At 38.0% G+C, this 23,776-nt stretch overlaps 1 protein-coding gene across 1 annotated transcript in view; it reads left to right on the plus strand.

The window, feature by feature from the left end:
* The first annotated feature begins 264 nt into the window (after window positions 1-264).
* The window catches only part of LOC110153688 (ribonuclease-like 3), a 275,763-nt gene continuing 252,251 nt past the window's right edge, over window positions 265-23,776 (plus strand). Inside the window, exons 1-2 of the mRNA XM_020917603.2 lie at window positions 265-379; window positions 784-852. Of these exons, the coding sequence (XP_020773262.2) occupies window positions 329-379; window positions 784-852 (120 nt within the window). The 5' untranslated portion in view covers window positions 265-328. The remainder of the gene's footprint in view (window positions 380-783; window positions 853-23,776) is intronic.

Below are 23,776 nucleotides of genomic sequence, written 5' to 3' on the forward strand. Positions count from 1 at the left end.
AAAATTCTGTGCTTTGTTCAGATAACTTTGTTTGGTTTTATGTTTTGTAAAGAAAATGTAGATTTAAATTAAAAACTACATTCATGATGAAATTCCTGTTGCATTAGTCTTACACTTTTGAAAAGTGACATTGTTTCCACTCATAATTCATTGAGGTGGGTTGGTCACTCTCGAGGCAATAGGCCAGTTTATACATGTGTTTTTTGGTCATTGGTTCCACTCCAATACAGCAGGTGGCAGAGAAACACCTGTACGCTGAGTCCTGCCCGTCATATAAACTAACAAAGAAGAAATCACTTAATGTGGGACAGTGGAACAGTAGGCGAGCATGGAGCATCTTTTTACTGGGAACTTGTTTAACATGTCTGCTGCTAACTTGGTGAGTTTGGTTGTTCAATTATGAAATTTCATTGTATTTGCTTTTATAATGACACAAGCTTTAAGAATGGTGGCTAGAATTTTGTGCTAGTTCCTTAATTTTTGGAGTTAGAGTTCTTTATTTTTAGAGGTGGCCTATGTTATTTAGAATTTTATAGCAGCACATTTTAACATAATGTTTTTCACACATCATATTATTACTATCTTAAATTATGCTGAGTAACATCTTTTGAACTGATTAAGAAAGATTAAGAGTTTTTATTTTTTTTTTTTATTAAATTTTATTCTATTATTGTGGTTAAATAAAGAATTAAAATGTATTTAGTTTACTTGTCAGTGTTCGTTAGCTCAAGTTAAGACAACATGTCTTTAAAATTGTTCTAATGGTGTGTTGGTTGAACACAGGTGTCCAGGTGTCCTGTTTGGGGTCAGATGGAGAGTGATCTTCTGAACTACATCTCAATACACTGTCTGGTAGGAGGCTACACAGCCACATTTTACTAATGTGTGTTTGCTGGACCTGTGTGTGGTGTATCCGCCATGATCACCAAATGATTTTGGTATCACTTTTATTAAAACTCAAGCAATGCTGCATTTACACTACTCACTCTGATCTACTGTCTCCACTGGTTTGTTTGCTCTGCTTTGTTGCTACTATGGTTTTGGACCCTGGCTTTTCATTTCTTCTGTCGTCTTTGTTTCTTTTTGATCTTGTTGAGTGTATAAATGATAGATGTCTAGAAACATGTGATATAATACAGTTTATATGGATCGATTGACAGATGGAACAAGTCTGATGGGGTGTGCTGTTTTATCATGAATAGATTTAACATTTGGGACTAAATGTGCAGGTCTCTAAGGTTCACTAGTTCAAGGAAAATAAGGAACATCCGTCTGAGCACTTTTCTGACATAAAAGCTGCTAGCTCACTGTACACAGGCAGTCTCCAGAGGTATCACTTCATAAAGAACTTCACAGCTGCCTTCGATACTTTATCCAGACAGGGCACACGTTTCAGCAAGATCTCACCTTTGGGATCTAAGGTCAGCTGGTCACTATATTAAAACTGTGCGCCTCGTACACACTGTAGTTATGGGGCCAATGTGTTTTTGGCTGTGAGACATTTACTGTAGCCCAGCAGGGACATATAGTGTTGCTCAATGAAAGTCAAAGTGTGGGATTTTATATATTGGTTTCAACACTAAGCTAATTAAAGTTATTTTAGTGGCTCATTAAAGAAAATATTGGATGTATTGTGTTCTCAAAGGAACTGCATGTAGATTACACTCGTATTTCTCTGTATTTACTTTCTTCTCCAATTTTATTTTCTCAATTGGTGATACACATAAGATCCACTGCTGACTAGCGTGATCTGCAGCTATCCATCGGAGTTGCCCACTTTGTTGCGGTGACATTTATTGCGATCCCAATGGGCACCACAATTTTCTTACATGGAAGTTGGCCGGACTTTTTTCTTTTATTATGTTGGTTTAGATGAATATTGTGATTTGAAAAGTACAAACAATAACATAATGATCCACAGGCGTCGTAGATTAACCATGTAGCAATACGTGTTCTTTAAATACTGCATTAGACAATAAAAAGATTAAATTGTATGCAATGTATTGATAAAATGAGCGTATGGAAATAATCTTATCTTAAAGTACAATTTACAACTGGAAATATGGCAGTAAAGAACGCACTGATATCCTTAAAGTTTTAGTGCTATAGGATGGCACACTCCAGGACATGAACTCTTTTTAAGTGGCAGTAGATGTGAAATGTTTTCCGGCGCCTGCTGTAGGATTAGTCATGTAAATGTTTATTCGCGTTGCTGATTTTTCATTAAACTGTGGTTTTGATTCAATGAAAAGGGGCTTAGGTTTTAAAGATTTAATTGCTCTTTTTGACGGCTCAGACCCCACAATTCGTCACTGACTTGATTGTGTTTAAAGCATAGATATTGTTGCAGTTGTATGGATTACCATGAAAACGACAGCGGTCAAAGAGATATGCCGGGATGTGGTGGGCGCTTGATTTCAACTCTAGCTTCTATTTGAGTATCAGCGGAGTTCAGTTTGACTTGGACCACATCAAATGAGCGGTCTGCTACGAGTCACTCACGAGCAGCGGTTCCCAGACACAAACACTGCAGAAATGATGGTCAAAAAGCAAATGATATGGTCCTGCCAAAAACCCAAATCCCGAAATATAACTGCATTAAGGCCTGGTCTGGTCAGCCTGCAGTCAGTGGCTGCTGTGGGCGGGCTGGTTATGTAAATGTTTCTCTTTAGCCTACCACTACTTCATTGTGCTGTTTAACTCTAGTACTTTTTTAATCATGACCAGTAACATATAAAACAAGCAGTAGTAGTATCTCTTGGTACGTTTTGCTCACTGGCCCAATGGTTAGCGGTTGCATGTTGTCTCCATTGCATTCTGGTCTTGAGTCTTTAGGCAAGACTTGGAATCTCTCATGTACATTTTGACTTTGTGTGGATGAATGCTAAGGCAAATTTATTTAAAAGAGCTGTACCTATCATATCGTATCATGTGATGTATGATTTCATTTTACATAACATTGTCTCGGTTAATAACTAATACAGAAGGTACTGACAGTCACCTTTCTCTTTCCAATCAGGCATGTTTTTCACAAAAAATTATGGGAAACCAAATGCTTGACACTTTCCCAGATAGTTGTTTCTGTGTAATGGTGTAATAGGCTCTATTCATGTTATGTCACAAACCATGAAGACATTTGGAAAGATGCGATTACAACTTCTGGTGTAGTTACCGACACTGGGCTCGCCTTCTGACTGTAATAAAACCCACTGAAGTAAATGTGATCAGCGGTAAAATGAAGACTGCATGTTTGGAATAATCTTGAATTTGGCACCTTCATCTCTTCTAATCGCATGTACCCAGTGCGCTTGGAGTTGTGTGGGAAATGATGAAAACTGAGGTATAGGTGTAATTGTTGATTAGCCAAACATAATAGAACGCTAAAATGACATTTAGATGAAGAAAACTGCGTCTGAGTTATCATCGCATCTTTCCAAACGTCTTCCTGGGTTGTGATGTAAGTGTGAATAGAGCCTATACCACAGTGCAAGGAAAAACTCAGTGGGTGGGGCTAAAAGTTCAAACAAAAAAAAAAAAGTGGTGTGAAATTGGGTACAGGCCCTTTAATTGAAAATACTTTAAAGAATAAGAAAGACATTAAAATCACAATACAAACAAATAAAAACTGAAATTATCATAAAATGTACTTTTAAAGAAAAGAGTGCAGAATATATATATATATATATATATATATATATATATATATATATATATTAGTCTTGATTTTAGCTGCATAAAATTCAAATGCTGACTCCCCATGTTTAGTCCTGACTCTGGGCCGGTCCTCAGAGTGCGAGATGGTTCACATAGGGGTGGGCGATATATCGATATTTTAAATATATCGAGAATTCTGAATTCTGACATATCGTATATATCGATATAATGCTTAGATTCAATTCTAATTTCGCCGCTTCACTTGTTTACCTTCTCTCTCGTCGCCTCGCGCGCCTCCGCCTCCCTGATTTTGTTCGCTCGTGTCTCCTTCACTCGTCACTACCACCGTGAACACCGAAAGTTGGTGCCAGTGAAAAGCTTCAAGCACTACGAACCTTTTCCACCATTTACAGACAAAACCATCAGCAGCACATCCTCATATTCCACCGAGTCGCGTCCTTTAGCCCGAAAGAAGCTAAACGAGCTGAGCTGCATGAGAAGTTCGCTGTTTATGCAAATGAGTCATGCGCTTAAGTTTCGTTTCTGTAAAATGTAAACACACGTGCGCAAAACTGCATTAAACACATTATTATCTCAAACGAGCTGATGTGGCTCTACAGTCCTTATGCTTTATATATTGTAAAGTTTAGCAATGTAAAGTTTATTTATGCAGAAGATTTTAATGAATAGTCTGCTGCAGTGTCACTTGTACAATAGTGTTTGGAAATGTTGGGTTTGATCTGCAGTGGATTGTGGGAAACCTCAGAGCTCCTTCTGCTGGTGAGGAACATGGATCTGTTAAAATAAGGAACATCCTGAACTTCCTCTGCTAAAGGAGCTCGTGGTTCTGGTTCTGGTTTGGATAACAGAGTTAATGCAAAGATGAGCTTGTGTTGAGTTGTTTTATTTATGAATGAAAAGAAGAAAATATGTTTTATTTATTTTATTTTACAGTTAAATTATTATTTATGTAATTAGGGTTTTTTGTAATCTTAAATGTTCCTATATGAACTGCCGACCTCTTACACTTCAAAAAAAAAAAAAAAGGACCTTGTTGTATTTGGCAGATTTGTTTTTGCAGTTTTCAGTTTTAGGGGGTTATTTTTTCTTGAACATATATTGAGATATATATCGTGTATCGAGATATAGCAAAATATATTGAGATATATTTTTTGATCCATATCGCCCAGCCCTAGGTTCATATGACACTAACATGTCAGAGATGTTTGACTTTGGTGCTAGGCCGTGGAGAGACGTGTAAGCAGAGCTCTAAGTCTGTTCTCTGAGCCACTGGAGCCTCAGAGACCTGAGCACAGGACTTTTTGGCTGAGGTGCAAGTATACAGCACAGCAGAGCAAACACTGACATCTTTCTAATTGACTGTCAGGTGAGTCAGGGAGCTGTGTGGAACGTCCATGTTGATTTGACAATATAAACCGGCCTTTAAGTGCTTGTACTTCCTGATTCTAGTCAGAACCCGAGCAGCAGCAGTCTGGAAGTTCTGTGTGACCATTTACCTTATTTATTTACCTTTTTAAATCCTTGGTCCTTATACATTTACTATACTGAGAAAAAGGGCAATTAAGTTTAATTGTGATTATTACATCCAATCCCGTTCATTAGGAAGCGGATTATCTGCATGTAGATCAAAATGACTACTGTTGTTCTTGTGCATATTTGCATTGTGCATAAACCAAACTGCATGCAACCCTTTGAAGTTCACATCCAGAATTTCAGATGAACTGTTGTGATAAGAGTTCTCAATCCATCCAACCCAAGGAAAACAAAACAATGTTTAGTAAGCAATCAGTGCTCCTACATTTAAAGCCCAGTCCAGTCATTTGAAGGTAGAGCTTACAAATGGCCCACTTGGAATAAATGTGAATATCAATGATTTTACACATATAGCCATTGTACTAATTTGTAGCTTGGTGTAAAAAGTGACAAAAAATATCATCATCATTATCAACTGTTAACTCTTCTTTTCTTTACACAGTGAATGCTGGAAAGTTAAAGGCCCCACACGACATTAATTCCAGTTAATTCTAATAAAGTGTTTCATCATCCAGTAATCAGGAAATGCAGTGTTAGCATGCTGATTGTTGCCAGCTTTACCGTGCCAGCAATAGTCCTTTAGAGCCTCTGAAAGTTGCAATAGCGTGCGGTGACTTTTATAGATATGCAAGCAGACTTGGAGTGGACATCAATATTTAGTTGATAACAATTTAATAACACAGCCTTTTTACGCAAACTACACTGCAAATCAGTATATTTATTTTGCTCACATTAATTACATTTATACTGAGTCATTTGGAGTTAAAGTAAAGAAACCTAGACCATATAGTTTCTAGTTTATTAGTGTTTGACACCTTCTTTGTACAAACAGGGCTCTTTGTTTCTACTTCTACACTTATTCATCTATCTGAGCCTTCTTTCTTTTGTTTTGTATCTATGTATTTATTAATTAATCTAGAAACCATATGACCATAGAAACTGTGTCTACACATGTAATGCACTTATTACATAAAAGGTTCATTCATGAAGAGATATTAATAACTAAGTGCACTGGTCAGACAGGTGCACTTATAATAATACAGCCTGATTTGTCACAGACGCCCTCTTAAACACAGCACTACTTTAGAGCAGCTCGTTATGACACACCTCTCACAGATGCTAATTAAAACCACATCTTTCCTGAAGAAGCGTCCTTTTTTTCCCTGAAGTACAGGACACTTGGTCCAGAACAGACACATGTTCCTTCACACGAGTGTAATAGTGCTGTTATTCCACTGACACTGCCTCTCCTGCATAAACACCCAGGCACGACAACTATGTTTCAAATGGACAGAAGTGAAGGGAAAAGAGGATTATTTGGATATAATTCTAAACTATTTAATTATTAGGGGTGTAATGGTACATGTATTAATGCTGAACCACCGCCACTACACTGCTACTTCTGCATCTACATGGAAGACTTGGCTCTTTAATACTCACGATGGAACTCGTCCATGATTGGAGTGGCAGTGCTTCCTGCAGCGCTTTATAGTTAGGGCGGCCACCTTGACAACAATTGCCCCCGCCTTGACTAAAACTACAGTCATTGCGCCCCAGTCCTCCCTCTCACTTTTTGCCGGCATGGAATCTCTGTTAATACAGTAAAAATGAAGTAGAGCGCCTTTAAAGACCCTGTGCCTTTTTTTTTTCCATGTAAAGTAAAATATCTCTGTACTCACAGTATTAATGACCTAGTAGATGAGTTATTTTTAGCAATACCATGATGCTAAAACTCCACTTTGCTCCCTGGAAGCTGCGAATGGATGGAGGAGAGTGAGAAAGCTCTGTCGGGAGAATTACGTTGATTTTTCACTGCATAGCAACGTTAAAACAATGGATACTAGAGACTTTACATTCAGATGATGAGAATTTTTCAGGCCATATTGAATAGACAGCCACATGATCTTGGGAACACTTTGAAAAGTCCCCTCGGTTCCTCCTTCCAGTAATGCAATCTAAAACCATGATGCAACAGTTAAACCTACAAAGCAATCCTCTAGGCATGTTAAGGTCATCAGATTATGTTACCTTCTATTTAAAATGTTACTGAAAGAGTCAAGGCAAATTAAAATACAGTCAGTGGAGAAATGAAACAAGAATTAAATGAGGTAAAACAACTTCCAAAATTGATTACAAGACCATTTGTCTTTGATTTTCCATTGCATCACTTGGCAATTAAAAGCACTGTAGCTACACCTGTCTTAAAGGACCCATATTACTATTACTATTTTCAGATCTATGTTATAATGTTGCTTCCTCATCAGAAACATACCTGGAGTTTTGTTTTGTTTTATTTACGCATGTTTAACATACAAATCCCGCATATTTAGGCTGAGTTCTTCTCTCAAACAGAAACAGTCTGTTCCACCTTGTGATGTCATATAAGAAGTGCTTTACTGTGTTTTTAAACTCCATACACCTTCACTAGAATTGCTTAGATCCTTTCAGCTATGGGATTGCCAATCTCTACTAAACAAATGATAAAAGGTAGCTGTTACCTTCAAAACTACTGCTTCATGACATCACAAGGTGGAACAGAGCATTTTGAACTTTGCAGAGAGTGTAATAATCTAGGATTACTTAGGCTATGTTTATATGATGACGTCTGAACAGAAGACGCAAAAGTGGCATTGCGTCTTCACTTTTTACTTCTTGTTTAGATGAGCGTTTTCTGGAGGAAATCTGCTGTACTGTACTGTACTGTGTGTATGTGACGTAAACGCGTACGTGACGTGAGAACATCTGACCAAAGTTTTGCGTCTTGGGTAGTATAGACAGAAATGCTACGGCGGACCGTATTCAACTTTTCTGCTCTAGAGGGTGGTTTCAGAATTTTGCATTTTTAAGCCGCAAAAGTACCATCTAAACGAAAGGCACTTCCGATAAAATAAATAGTTGTTTTTACCCACAAGCATTCTCGTGTAAACAGGCCCACAGACATGTGTGAATGAAAAAAAAACACAACTCCACAACATTCTAACATGGCTTAAAGCTCACAAGAATCAATTTTGTGTAATATGGGACCTTTGAAAATGTGAAAAACAGACCGAGCCTACTTCATTTTAAACAGTTTGCAGCGATTCAGAGTTATTCCTCACTTTGCCAACACATTCCTAGTATCCAAATTCACCACAATGAGTTTATAATGAGAGCAATCTTGCTGTCACTCTAATGATAACAAGTAGCATGCTAACAGTGCACCAGCATAACTTCTTGGTTTGTGGTAGAGTTGTCACACAATACATTTCAAGCTCGATTACTATGTAGTACGTATGTGTCTATATGTGTATATATGTATATGTGTGTGTGTGTATGTGTGTGTGTGTGTATATATATGTATATATATATATATATATATATATATATATATATATATATATATATATATATATATATATATATATATATATATATAATTTCCTATTCAGGAAAGATCCATTTCCGCCTTGTGAATGTGACTTTTTAGTAACAATTCTAGCTCAAATGAGCATCTAGTTTTGATACAAATTTTTGTATCAAATAATATCTGATTTTCACTGCTTTTGTGGATGATAAAAACATGTTGTAATTAGATGCTGACAGTGCACAGTCTTATTTTGACCCCAAGACTTGCTTTTACAATATATCTGTACTGGGGCAAGACATGTTTTACTTCATTACATGGAAAAAAAAATCTGTCATCAAAGTTTTAAGTTTTCCGCTAATAAAGTCATGAACCAACTCAGCGTCACCTCAGAAACAGCTGGTATACGTAATTAGCACATATCTGCGCAGACTTACCATAGAGACATTTGAGTTCCTGCCGTGATGCTGGTGTGATGGTGTGAATGTCTGAGAGGCACGCATGGAAAAAATAGGCCCGTCCATAAACAGCACTTCATATACTGTGCACTCCAACATAAACAGGCTTGAGGTTAAAGCTTCAGCAAAATTTGTCCCCATTTGAGTCAAGGTAAGTCCACTGCATGCTGTCTGCATCTAATTAGAAATGTCAAGAAGTGCACTGCTAAGCTGCTTGTTTTTGTTGTTTATACTGTCACAGTAAAAGCACTGGTGAACCTATTGTATTTCATATAATTGATACTTTAATTGATATTTTCCAGTGATGTAATTATTATTATTTTTATTGGTGGAATGTTCAGCAGTTATTCAGATAACTATAGTGGAAACAATGAACAGAACAAGTTTACCAAACTCTCCATCTCACTCCAAATCACTAAATCCATTGAGTTCTTCATCCTCGGTGTCACTTCTGAGCAACTCCACGACCTCCGGAGCTAAATGAAGCGCCACTTCCTCTTCTGTGTAGCTGTTGTCAGACTCTGCATCAGTTACAGTTAGAATTATTCCGGTCTTTCTGAATCCCGACAGAATGGTTTTGGTGTCACTGAAGTCCAGGCTTTGCCACTCCATCCAGTGACTTCCAGGAAAGTTGCATGGTGCACCCTTTCCAGTTGTTACAAGTTTCTCACTCACTCCAAACTTTCTTTCTGCTGCTCAATTACCATTTTCGGCTGCATATTTCGCTACTTGCAGTGTGTAATCTGCTAAATATAATTGTCTTTTCGGAGACATTTGTGTTCAGTCTTCTCAGTTGTCTTTATAAATTTGTTTACATTTTACATTTTCAGTGATACAGAAGTAATAGTGTGATCGACTGACATGATATGGACAGGACAGCGGTTCTTCCTGCAGGACACATGCACAGAAGAGCGAAGTGACAGTGGTACAGGACTAATAGGAGCAGATACTGGCACACAAGCCTAGAGCCTCTCGCAGCTGTCAGTGTGAATAATTTAATATATAAGTCGCACCGGAGTATAAGCCGTAGGACCACCAAAACCATGAAAAAGGTGCGACTTATAGTCCAAAAAATACGGTACTCAATTCCAGTAATTTAAATATTTGTAACTTTCCATATATACATTCCAAGTATCCTAATGGATGCTTTGCGCTTTGGAGTTTGATTTTCAACAAAAAGATTAGACTGACTAACTGAAAAACTACTGATTAATGCTAACTAGCTTGTCATCTGTATGGAATTTAAAAACGCAGTGGAGAGCTTCCTGCACCTTCCATGTAGATTTTTAATGAAGAAACAACATTATAGATCAGAAAATTGCGTAATGTGGGCCCTTTAAGTCACTAGTTTGAGTTGAGTACATGTTTCCAATACTCCTTCCATCACATTCATATGGGCTTCCAGAGCTGCCATAGCGCTGGATGGTGATTAGGTTTGATATGTAGGAAATGACACAGGAAAAGTGTTGCAGTGTGTAGCAACAGGGAGGAGAATCTGCTTCCTAACTTTAAAATGATCCGCTGTGTGTGGACTGGAAGTTGGCAAAGTGTAAAGAGAATCATGTCTGCTATTGTAATATAAATGAATGGACTGAGTAGATTAGCAGTGAAGACAACGACTTCAGAAAAGATGGGATGGTGTTTATTTGGTGGTCACAAATTAGTTAAGTTATGTCACTGTCCAACTGAAAACATACAATCTTGGAAAAATATTAACAAATTTAAAGGTCCTATATTACACAAAATTGACTCTTGTGAGTTTTAAGTTATGTTAAAACGTTACCTCGTCAAAAACGTACCTGGAGTTGTGTTGTTTTACTTTAATTTGAGCAATCCTTTATTATTAGTCTGTCTATATCTAAAATTCAAAATCCTCTGTTCCACCTTGTGATGTCATGAAGTGGACATTTTCAACTTAAGAGCTATCTTTTACCTATAGTTCAGTATAGACTGGCAAGTCCAGGACTGAAAGTATCAAAATGATTCTCGTGAATCATGCATCAAGGTGTATGCAGCACTTCTTGTATTAAAACATCACATCACAAAGTGTTTTCTATTTGATTTAGATTTTTCTTTGGCCCTAGAAGAACAAAAATGTTTATGAGCAGGTTCACAGAAGCGGGTAGACAGGATAGAACAACTAAAAGGAAAATAACACAAGTACTATCAATATTTTAACTGTGCAGAGCGCAACCATGTTGGATTTTCTAGAAACTCTGGAGTAAATTTACAAGTTCAAGATTAACTAGAAGGCAGCACAAGAAGAAATTAGTTGATATAGGACACTGGAGAGCCAAACTGCTGGGTAAAATCAGATCATATTTAACGGACAACTCCTGGTCCATTCAGCAGAAGATGGACATCAAATCCATTGGACCTGAAGGAGCAGGAGACAACCACTCTGCAGAATGATCTGGCAGAGGAGAAGAAGAGGAGTGGAGTACTGCTAGAAGAGCTGAACAAACTGCAGGAGGAGATACAACTTCTGAGGAGGTCTGCAGATCCGGAAAAGGTCCAAAGTAGAATGAGCATGGAGGAGGTGAACAAGGAGGTCACTGTTCTCCAGAATGAGCTGAGAGAGGAGCAAGGGAGGAACCAGCACCTGCAGGAAGAAGTGACTCTACAGAGAGAACAAGCTGACTCTTGTTCAGGAATTGAAACAAGTCATTGGCGAAGTGGAGGTGCAAATGATGGCACGTAGGCAGGAGAAAGAAGTTCCGATGAGGTCTGCTGAAAATGCAAGAGTTCAAGCTGAAGACAGCATGGAGGAGCTGAGCAGAGACTTTGCAGATCTTCAAAATGAACTGAAAGAGGAGAAAGGACTGAACAACGAACTTCAGAGCAAACTACTCAAATTGCAAGAGCAGAAAAAGCTCTGAAGACCCTAAACAGCGCTCACCTGGAAAGAGAGCTGATTGAGTCCAAGGAGATGCTGGAGATGCTGGAGGAGCAGAGGCACCAGCACCAGGTGGAGCTACAGAGCCTGAGGGCTCCTTTGGAAGACCCCAAGATCCCTTTCAAAAAGACAGAGAAGAGGTCTGAGGAGCAGAAAATTCAGACAGAGCAGGGCAGAGACTGAGTGGGGACCACAGACCAAGCATCTTCAGACTGAGGGCAGACAGGTGTTCATCAGACGCACCAGGATTGTCATCAAGCCCAAAAACTAGGCTCTTAATGCCTGACAACTTATTTTACCTACAATACAAAAAAATAAATAAAAAAATATATATATATAATATATATATAAATATAATAAAATCTGTTCTGTTTGATGCTTGATCCCACCCCTTAATACTACAATAAATCTGTTTTGTCACGATTTGATTCAATTGGATTTCAATTTTATTTACATTTTCTTTCGGTCTCAGAATAATATATATAAATACATGATTAGCCTACTGCATAAATTTAGACTATATGTGATAAATCAGGAATTTATTGTATTTGGTTTAATGATTTAGGCTACCATCAGATCTTACGTTTTCTGCATTATTTATTTTGATCATGTCTGTTTAAGTTTTTATTTAATTTGGGCTCTTCACCTTTGACTTCCACAAAAACCTCAGTGCTGCGACACGATTGGACCACTGTTATGTCCCTTTTAGATAAAGCACATAATTATTATATTATTATTATAAAACAATCATTGAGACGGGGAGTCAGAAGTAAGTTTGGGTACTTTATTGTGAAGCCAAAACATTCACTAGGGTGTACAAAAACAAAAATTGGTGGGAGGTGTGTCCCAGTTGTGCCAAAGAAACAAACAAAACGGGGCTTAACTAAAACCTGGGCTACAAAAGGAAAGAAGTCAAAAGCCTTAGTCTAACTGATCTAAAAAAAAAAAAAGTGAGGATACTATAAAACAACAAGGGTGACAACAACTGATAAACCTAGTGTGTCTAAACAAACATAAACTAAGTGCTGTAAAGTGTACAGGGTACCCACTCACCTAAACCAATCTCCCAACCAAACAATATCAGGCAGTGACAATAGCAGACACAGCAATATCAGAGGCAGCAGCACGCAGCTCCTTTTAAAGGGTCCTCTCCAGGCTGACTGACTGCTAGCTGACCAATCAGGAAGCTTCAGTCAGGTCCTGCCCACAGCACCTTGACACAGGCAGGGCAAAGGAGACTGCAGTACACAGTATAGACAGTGCTGGCATATAACAACCACCATTCACCTGTTGGGCCCTATCGCAGCCGTGGCCACATGCAAAGATGGATTCTCGTGAGTTTGTGAACTCACAAATATCACAAGAATACAACTTGCTGTGCTCGGTTACAGAATGCCTTAAGCAGCAAAGGCGGTTAATTTCAATTCAGTTTATTTTTGTAAAGCCCAGAATCACAATAGCAGAGATCATTGACTCACACATTTTATAATGTATTTATTGTTCATAAAGCTATGTTAAAATGATTGCTGTATCATGTGATGGTGAAATAAACACAGTTTACATCATCATGCATAATATATAGAAAGACCTCCAGCTTTCCTATTGAATGCAAAGCACAGAAGGTCATAAGCCTGCACCTTTCTCAGGAAGTAGAACTGTTAGGAGAACTCTTTAAAATAACATTCTTTTATGGGGGAAGACAGGTCATGGTGTGAATGCTCAGAAAGGCTAGCCTGGAAATTAACTTTGACCCCACTGCCATGTGAGCAACTCAGAGGAATGTGTTCATTTTGTTGTGAAATACCACTACCACATCTGCAGTACAGTGTCTGTCTAGTTATTCACCTGTTATTTAATTATTTTGTTTAGTTCAATGTCATTCTGTCAATCTAGCTTTGACAGAACTTTACCCAGAATGACTAAACCTCTATACAACATAGCTCATATGCTATAGACCGAGAACCGAGCTAAGGACGAAGATGTCTGAAAGGAGTGCCAATTAAAATCATTAGCACAATCTAGACTTCTCTTGTGGACATGACAGCCATTTAGCTGCACTTCCAATAGTTTCGCTAACACCTGGTGGAATCTCTCGGCTGAATAGTTTGCCGTAGTCCGTTGTTTAGGTCTTTCACCTATTTGACAGCTGTAGTTGGGAAACAATGCTCACATAAGAGTCAATGGTACTTTTTGGTATGGAGGAATGTGCACTACACTTGGCAGCTGATACAAGCACATTAATTTCCACCCAAACGTCCACTGGCTCATTGTTCCTCCTCCGCTCATTGGCTACTCAAGTGGTGCGGGTCTCTTTGGATTTTCCCATGCCCTGCTATCTTTTCTCAAGTCTTAATCTTTTCATTCTGTCAGGCCGCTCTGGGCAGCCTCCGCTCCCTTTCCAAAGGTCTGGGCTTCATGCTAATTGTCCCTCAATGGCTGGGTTACCTCCCACCTACATAATGCACCTTGTTTCCTGCGCTCAGTCTGGGCTGCACCGCTGAGGCTCATTGGCATTCAGGACAGAGAGGGACTGTAAAAGCAATGCCCCAGGCAGAAAACGGCTGCAAAATTACAAGAAAAAAAGAAGGAAAAGATGATTTGCCTGTTTAAAGAGTCTGTGGTGGGTGGGCTGAGCTCTTGTAAGTGATTGAAGTTCATTTAGATTTCTTGACCTAGGTTTCAAGGAATTTTTTTAGAATGCTAATTGTTTTAATGGTGCGTGCTTATGAAAAAACAAATGTAGTTCTTCATTGGTAATTATATATGTAATATATTCTATGACAGAAAGCAGAACAATAATGGCCTCTGCTTTTTTCTGTATGTCCCTTTTACATCTCTGGAACAAGTTTTATCTGAATATTGCATATGAGAATATTAATGTTTAAGGCACATTATCCTAGCCTGATACATCAGCCGGTTTCACTTCGTGGAACCCGACTGACCTCGCAGCATTAGGATTTGTTTGCTCAACTGTAGGCGGGTACTTTTTTGATTTAACCAATCAGGGCTAACTGGTATATTAAGATTTTCCCAAATTCCGTAGGAAGAAGGGCAATAATGTCTTTCCCCTTGATAAAATTCACTAAACAGTCCCTTTGTTCCAGCCTTAAATCCTGGATATCGGAATCGTTGCCAACACAGAATGTATGGCGTCGTCTACATCCATCTTGACCGCTTTGTGCTGTACCACAAAAGGGATCCAGTCATGGCTTCACAACTCTTCGCTGATTGGCCCGTGCAGGGTCTACAACTTCCGGGGTTCTTGCAAACCGTCTAGTGTATTCCGATTCCTGACCTAGTCGCTGGAGAGAAATGAAATTGAGAGGAAGCACTTGGTGGCGCCAGCCTGGCTAACGCAATCCCACACGATCCGTAAAATTTATCTGAATAACAAAATACATTTGACAAGTAATGGTTATCTGTTTTTATATTTAGATCAGTCCTGAGAAAAACAAAAAACAGAAGTGTCACCGAGTGCAGTATTGCTTAATGCTTAACATGTTTTTAGTGACTGTAACTTACCGTCTGCCATGCCATGAAACTCTGCAAATACCCTGTAGGAATAGATGACCGTAATACTGACTGGAATTGGCAGTGGCGCTATTGTTCATTGTGCTAATGAATTCACAGATGCAGATAATGAAATCAAAACTCATATGCTTTGAAATACTGAAACTACCGAAGAATGGACCTTAATTTTACTCAAACAAATGATAAAACCAAATGAATGACAACTCTGGTGATCCCTCTTGCAGGTTAAACGGGAGTGCCACAGTGAAAGACACAAACAAATTGAGCTAATTGAATCCACACAGACCCTGAACTGTCTTTTTTTTTTTTTTTTTTTAATCTCAAGCACACAGGATTGAGACGACCGGCATGCACCATTACCATCTATTCAAGAGCGCACTTTGATCTTCTCTGTGGAGCAATGGGAGAACACGGGCGGAGAAAAATAAGGAAGAAAAAACATCATCAACAATTCAAATGCACCTAATTACCGGACCATAAATAAAAGAGTAATTATCATAAATTGCTTCCACATTGTTTCTATTTTTATCATTTCTGCTCATTTTCACTGTGGTATTATGCATTCTGTGAAACAATAGTGTTATTAACAATGTGAATTATGAAGGAAATCCTTAACTTACATCTTCTTAGTTAAAGAGACAATGCAACATTATTTCAAATTTAGTTGACCCATTTTTGATGATTTCTTAAAAAGCCTGTACACAAATTAGCTCCATGTATTTGAGGAAAACGTGTCTCGTACATATATATTATATAAGCAGGTCAACATAAAGCAGCTGTGTATTGTCTGCGGCTAACTATAAAGTGGTTTATTGTATGACTATCAGGAAGTGCAGTTTGCATGCTAGTTGGTGTTTGCATTACCTTGACAAAAACTCTGCTCTGGCCTCTGAAACTTGTGAAAAGCGCTTATAAACGTATACCGGCGAATAATTAGATTACTTGGAATCAGTGGTGGAATGTAAAATAAAGTATATATTTTAGGCATCTATACTTTACTTAAGTAGATTGTACACTGGATACTTTTTACCTTTACTTCACTGCATTTAAGAGCAAGTATTTTGTGTTCTAGTTTCTACTCCAGTACATTTTTGAACAGGACTGAAATGTAAGTAAAGTTTTTTTTTTTTTTACATTACTGCATGAGACCTGCTGAAAAAGCTGAGGGTTTATTTTGAACACATTTATAGTTTGAGCAAACAAATATATACACACAAAAACAGCTGAGAAAAAAGGATTGCATTGTTTCTGATGAATGAAAACTGAAAACTGAAATGAATGAACAGTACTCTGATGCTTTATTAGATCTCAAAAACTGTGCAAAATACTTTTACTTGCTATTCTTTTTCAGTGCATTTTTAAACAGGAACATTTTACACTTTTACTTGAGTATTTCTTGTTCTGGTATCTTTACTTTTACTTAAGCAACACAACTGAGTACTACTTCCACCACTGCACGGAAAGCATAAAGTAAATGAGGATTAAGTTTGGACCACGGCAAACTTTTAAAAATGTTTTTCACATTTTTATGACCATAAAAATCAAGTACAGTGCATGTAAAGAGACAAAACAGCCTCATCTCAAATACAGTTTACCCCAATTTTGGCTTTTGATCATGTTTGTTAATATAATAAAGTCTCGACTCTGCATCTGGGAGATATTAAATTAGTTACAGAAGTTTAGCTCTGAAGCTGCAAAACAACTATCAACTTCAGAATGCAGTGGTACTGTTGTGGGAAAACTCCAATGTTAAAGGTGCATTGAGTAACTTTTCTGGTATTGCTTTGTCTGGAGTGTTTCACAGTAATGGTATTAAAGCTTTCTACTTTCATGCAGCCCAAATTAAATCAAGTTATGCCAGTTTTTATGTGTATTGTTGAGCTATAAAACTACTCGTAATTGAATAAATGTAAAGTAGAGATTTTTTATGTCATACTGTGGAATATTCCAGGATGAGCAAGGACATATCCATAGAAACAACCAGGTGACGAACCCCTAACCAAAAAGTTACCTAATGCACCTTTAAGCAGAGCAAGGCAAACTGCATTCACATGAGTTTAACACGTTGTCTTGAGGAGGTTGGGTTTTCCGTCTTCTCATGGCACCGTGCACCGTCTGCTTTGGGTTATGACTCTGAACAAGGACAAATACAAAAGCAAGATGTGGAGGTTCAGGTTGGATCACACTTTCCCACAGCCTAATGTGAGACTAAGTTGGATCTGCAAAATTGGAGGAACTATCCCACGATGTGTTGGTGTAGGATTTAATTTCAACGCAGCCATGTTTATGACAGAACTATTCCTGTTTGCTAAAAGATACTTGCTGATATTGAGACAAGCTAATTTACAGTTTTGATTGACAGAATTTGTGTTAAAGTCATTATACTGTCAAAAAATCCTGGTTTTGTCTATGATTTTCCTATAATTATGCAGAATTTATTCTTGTGAGCTTTAAGCCATTTTAGAATGTTGTTACTTCTTCAGGCGCTGTTCCATCTTGTGATGTCATGAAGTGCTACTGTTCAAGTTAATACCTTTTACCTTTATTTCAATAGACATGGGCAATAACAGGTCTGAAATTATCCATATAATTCTAGTGAAGGTGCACGGAACACACAGGAGCACCTACTGAATTAACACATGACATCACAGGGTGGAACAGAGTGTTTATTGTTCGAGAAAAGAACTCTGCCTAAATATGCAGGGTTTGTGTGTTAAATGTGTGAATGAAAGAAAACACAACTTCAGGAATATTTTTGATAAGGAAACATTAAAACAGAGATTAGAACCCTTTCCCTGATATGTTCTGCAGTATGGCATTAAACTTATCTATCACATTTATTCAATTACAGGTACTTTACGTATTAAAACATATGTTTTTTTTTGGTTTTTTTTTGTCATTTTACTGAAGTAGCATCTCCACAGATTTGACCTGTAACTTGGCCTGGTCGGATCACTTGCTTGTCTCCATAGAAACAAAGAGGAGGTAATGTGCCCTCTACCAGAAAAAGTTACACAATGCACCTTTAAGACTGTTATATTTGGACACTATCAGGTTGATTTCAAAGATAAATATACATTTTGTTTAAATGTATTAAAGAGAAATTCTGGATTTCCATGTAATTGAGCCATAATTTGTCTTGCCCCAGTGCAGACATACTGTACAAGTGTAAAGTGTATATGAATTCAAGAGCAGGACGGCTAACTCTTACAAAACTAACTTTTAGGCACTCTGAGGATTTAAAAAGTTTATATTGTGAAAATAGAAAAGATTCCTACAAAATCTGACCTTTGTGAAAGTCGTCAAAGCGCTGTAAGCCGAACATGGGCCGTTTGAATTCCCAGAAAATGCAGTGTGCTTCTGTGGGAGAGTTCTATCTGGGCCCAAGCTCCCAGGAGCTGCAGTACCTGGAGCGACCACTAGTCAGTCTTGAGCTGGGACAGAGGGGGAGTGCTTTATCCAGTTTTTATTACAGATCCATGCTTGAAATCAATAAATGGACTGTTAACATGCTAGTTGTTGTTAGCAATACCATGATTGCATAAAGTGCTTAAAAACTCACTGCAGTGATTAAATAGGATGCTCAGAATGATTGGTTTGGACCACTGCAAAACTTTTAAACCAAACTAGTTCTATTTTTCACATTTTTAAGACAACAGTCGGGTACAGCGCCTTTAACTTATGACCCTGTTTGCACTGAATGCTTAATCTCCATAATCATAACGAGCCTTAAAGATGTAGTTCCCACGCTACATAGAAAGGAGCTGTTGATTCTACAATATTTAGCTCCCACACACGCACTGGGCCAGAGCTCTGTCCGGACATTTCACTTTAAGACACGGTTTGTTCTCTTGTGGCTTTTGAGTTAGCTTTTATTACAAAGCCCAGCTCATCTAACTCCGATTTATAATTTTAAGTTAGAATAACATGCCTTACTTTCTCTCAAGACTGGATGTTTTTCTTGGTCACTGTTGATGTCATTACACTAATAAATGCCAAAACATTACAGTATTTGCCATCCAAGTTGTAAAATACACTGATTTGTAGAAAATGTCCCTCTGCGTTATTTTAAGGGCATGTTAGGTTAAACGAATAAGTAGATGTAATTTGATGTATGCCTGAGATTAATGGAAGCTGCTTTTGCACAATGTTGCATCATATCCTCATGCTTATAAGGTTAAGGCCACAACGATTACTGTGTTTTTTGTCATCAGTGGTTTGTTAACAGAATGGCCATGGACGGAGTCTTGAGAAATCTCGTATGAAATGTAGCTCAGCCAAAGGAACAAATTATTGAATTTTGGGAAGGGTCCCGAAAACACAGTGGTTATATCCGAAATTTGACCACTAGCCAGTTTATGTCTGGACCAATGCTACACCAGTGGTCAGTACATTGGTCCCAGAGTTGTATATAAAAACGCTGGTGAGTTTATGTAGTAGTTCTAACTTTCCATGAAGTTAGGCCAACACTTTTATGAGCTATGGATTATGCTTTTTAATGCGCATTTAAAAGTGAACTCTACTGGGTGTTCTGTAACCCTGTATCCATGGAGATGTTATTGTTTTGCCTGGAAGATCCCTCAGTATGGCATTAAACTTGTCTAACTCCATTAAGACAAGCAGGTGACAACACTAGACAACAGGTCAGGGGTTTCATTTGTAAAACTTTACGCGGAATTCTTGCTAAAAGTATGTACAGGGACAAAACACACATTTCCACAAACTTCCTCACCTTCCTTATCTCTTCTCTGAAAGTCCTGACGTCCAAAGTTCAGTTGTTTTTGACCGTACAGCTCATTTTCATGTTACGTTTTTATAGATCACAAATTTAAGTCACATATATAACATATTTGTATGTACACACAATTCATCAATCGGACCCCAGATTTGCGTGGAGAGAACCTCCTTACAGTAAGAATGCATCTTTTTCAATGTATTTCTGAGGGATAAAAACACCTGTAATTGAATAAATACAAGATAAGTTTATTGGAATGCTATGGAGCATTCCAGTCAAAACATCTTCATAGAAAGAAGCAGGTGAGGTGGGGTACGCTCCACTACAAAAGTAATATAATGTACCTTAAAGGGCCCATATTCCAATCTATGTCATAATGTTGTTTCCTCATCAAAATCATTCTGTTTTGTTTTCTTCACACATCTTTGATACACACACCCTGAATATTTAGGTTCTTCTCTCATACAAATGTGGATTATTTCAGACCTGGACTTTCTCTAATGAACTAAAGGTAAAAGATAGCTATTAACTTGAAAGTTACTGCTTCATGACATCACAAGGTGGAACAGAGCATTTATATTTTGAGGATGCAGACATCTTAATAATCCAGGATTATTCAAACATGTGAATGAAACAAAACACAGCTCCAGTTATGTTTTTGAGAATGTAACAACATTCTAAAATGACTTACAGCTCACAAGAGTTAATCTTGTGTAATATAGGATTTTAAAAGTCATAACATATTTTGGAAAGTTTTGGAAAAGCTGACCTTTAGATAATGTAACTAAAGATGCATAGGTTCCAACCAAAAATGATAACACTGGATATAACATTGGACATTACCATTATATGATGGTGGATCCCACACTTGGAGAAGGTGTTGGGTAGTTGTTTACTAATTTGGACGTACTAGCTTAACCAGACATTGGAGTCCACTGTTGCTCTCTTAATTTAGATATGACGCATTCATTGACGCAATACCCACCCAGGGCCAGTCAAAACACTTGTTGAACCACACTATATCTTTATTTCTCCCACAGAAGTATAATTTATGTCTTAAATACTGAACTTTGACCAAAACATTTCCATTTTAATCACTTTTGTTTAAAACTTAATTGCACGTGGCATGATTAGGAAACCTTAAGGGATCCATTCTTTTTGTTGATGCTCGATGAAAAAAGTTGCCAGATATGTGTCTTAACACTGAAGTCATTGCGAGGGGACGGTCAATCTAAGACTCTCTGGCCAGACGAATCAAAATAAAACACTAGCCACCATGTAACTGAAACCGTGCTCGTAAAGAGGAAAGAATCTTCACACTATAATAGAACTATAGTAGAACATTTACTGAAGTTCATTACAAACCTGACTGTCATGTTTGACCTACCAATGAACCTTTCCAGTCAGACTCGCTGCCAATGTAAGTGCATGACTTTTCAGGGTTCACTTTCAGAGACATATCAATACCTCCACCACTTATGATGTGTATTTCTGTCATCATTTTTATTGTGTTCTAGCCTCACGTGATTTTCTCTCGTGATGCCTCTGTGACCATCCTTTCAAGCCATACATGTGTGAGTATGCATTTTGTGCTCAACAGTAAGAGGCTGATCTTGTATTTTAATAAATATGCTGGAGTTAGCACAATAGCAAAATTTCATTCTTTGTCCTGATGCAAAATTGAGGTTTTGGTGCTTTCTGTGGTCTTGTACTCTTGGACTCAGCCCACAAGACTACGTAACTCATGCTCCTGCACCAGTTTTCATAAATATGCAAGAGAAGAATACAAAATATAGTTCAGAAACATGATGCAACTTGCAGAAGTTCCATTAGCTGAATACACGCTGATTTTGTGTGTCGTGATAGCACAGAAAGGGGGGAGTGACTTATGGTAGGGGGCAAGTGAAGTAGGGCCTCAGGCCCAGTTTACAGGTACACAGTTATTTTTAAAAATGGAGACATTTCCCTTTGTTTGTACCTATCTTTTACATGAAAATGGTGAATTTGTCTCTGAAAACAAATCTTTCGAAAAACTCCAGCTTGAGTGGAGATTCTGGAAAACACTGGTTTGGTGTTTGCGCGTAAAGTGAAGCTGACGCGCCAAAAGTGCAACCAATGTTTAGTTTTTGCTATGATGATGCTGATGAAAGCATTCAGAGCAGCAGTGCCATTTCTTCTGGTGCAAACACTTTTCATGTGTTTGTATTTGCACACACAGCTGATGGATCATATCATCCATGACCAGAGACCAATGAGGGCTCAGAGGTCAGCAATTTTGCCACTTCTTTAACAGATCTGTGGAGAGGCGAGCCCGCTCAGTAATGCACATTTTTCAAGGTATTTTTTTGTAATATTTTAAACTGTAATGAAATAAATGCTACAGGTTTTAATCTAATACAGGTGCCCATAGGCTTGGCGTAGTTATGATGATGCTCGATGACATATTTATGTGCGCTGATGTAAACAAAAACTTTTTTGAAAATGATGCTATGTGCACAATGTTGTTTTGGAAAACGGGGAGAGGGAAATATTTGCCAGAGATCTGTGAACTGAATTGCCCTTTGGGATTAATAAAGGTGTTGATTGATTGATTCAAACTAATTACAAATTAATACCTTGTTTTTGGGAAAATATGGCATTTTCAACAACAAAAGACAATATGGCGCTACAAATATGTATATGTGTTAAAAATGAACACGTCATTGTAACGTTAAACCCTCTGTAACGTTCAGTTAGACAACATCAGACACATTCCTTAGCATTACAAGCAGTAGTTAAAATCAGAACCAATCCAACCAGTTTTCAAGAACTTTTTTGAAGGCCGAGTAGTTGCCACAGTTTTTGATGTGCTCTGGCAGTATATTTCATAATTCTTTGCCTCTGATAGACACACGATCATTTGTCTAAATTTAGTCTTGTGCTTTTGTACATTACAGTCTCCTCCTCACAGTTAACAAGCCCTCCTCCTCCTCCTCTGTCTCTTCTCTCTGTGTTTCTTCTACCACCCAAGTTTTCCAGCGATATGGCCGCTTCTGTCAAGCTTCGACTCTGGGCCCACACAGTTTGCCACAACAGCTTTGCAGCAATTATACAAGGTCCGGCAGGATTGAGTTCTTTTATATCTCCAGCTGGGAAAGCTCACTTCGCTAAACTCCGAAAGTACAGAGGCTTTTGGAGAGATCTATAAAATAGTATCCAGAAAGAGCAGCTCCCCCATTCTCGACATAATAAGCCCATTTTACAATTCTAAAGAAGGTATTGGCCTCCTGCAACTGGATATGTTTCATCTGAAAATGTACAGCGAGTCTGGTGCACTGTGGGGTAATGAGACGGAGAAAGGACTGAACCTAGCAATTTTTGATATCTGCACTATACCATGTAGTTTGCAAGGTAATTTTTTGATACCGATAATGATCCTGGTCTGAACTTAAGAGTAAAGGCACTTCAGTAAATATATGTCCTATTGATATTCTGCAGTAAAATCGCACTGGGGGTGTTCTAGATGCATTTCTATGGTGGAATGTCCCACAGTTACCATGGTGACACGATACACACATTAGCAAACACTGCAAAAACACGTATTAAGATCTGAAAACTCAAAAAAT

This window comes from Boleophthalmus pectinirostris, unplaced genomic scaffold (assembly GCF_026225935.1).
Source record: "Boleophthalmus pectinirostris isolate CB_2022bp ecotype Guang Dong unplaced genomic scaffold, ASM2622593v1 HiC_scaffold_23, whole genome shotgun sequence".
Taxonomy (NCBI): domain Eukaryota; kingdom Metazoa; phylum Chordata; class Actinopteri; order Gobiiformes; family Gobiidae; genus Boleophthalmus; species Boleophthalmus pectinirostris.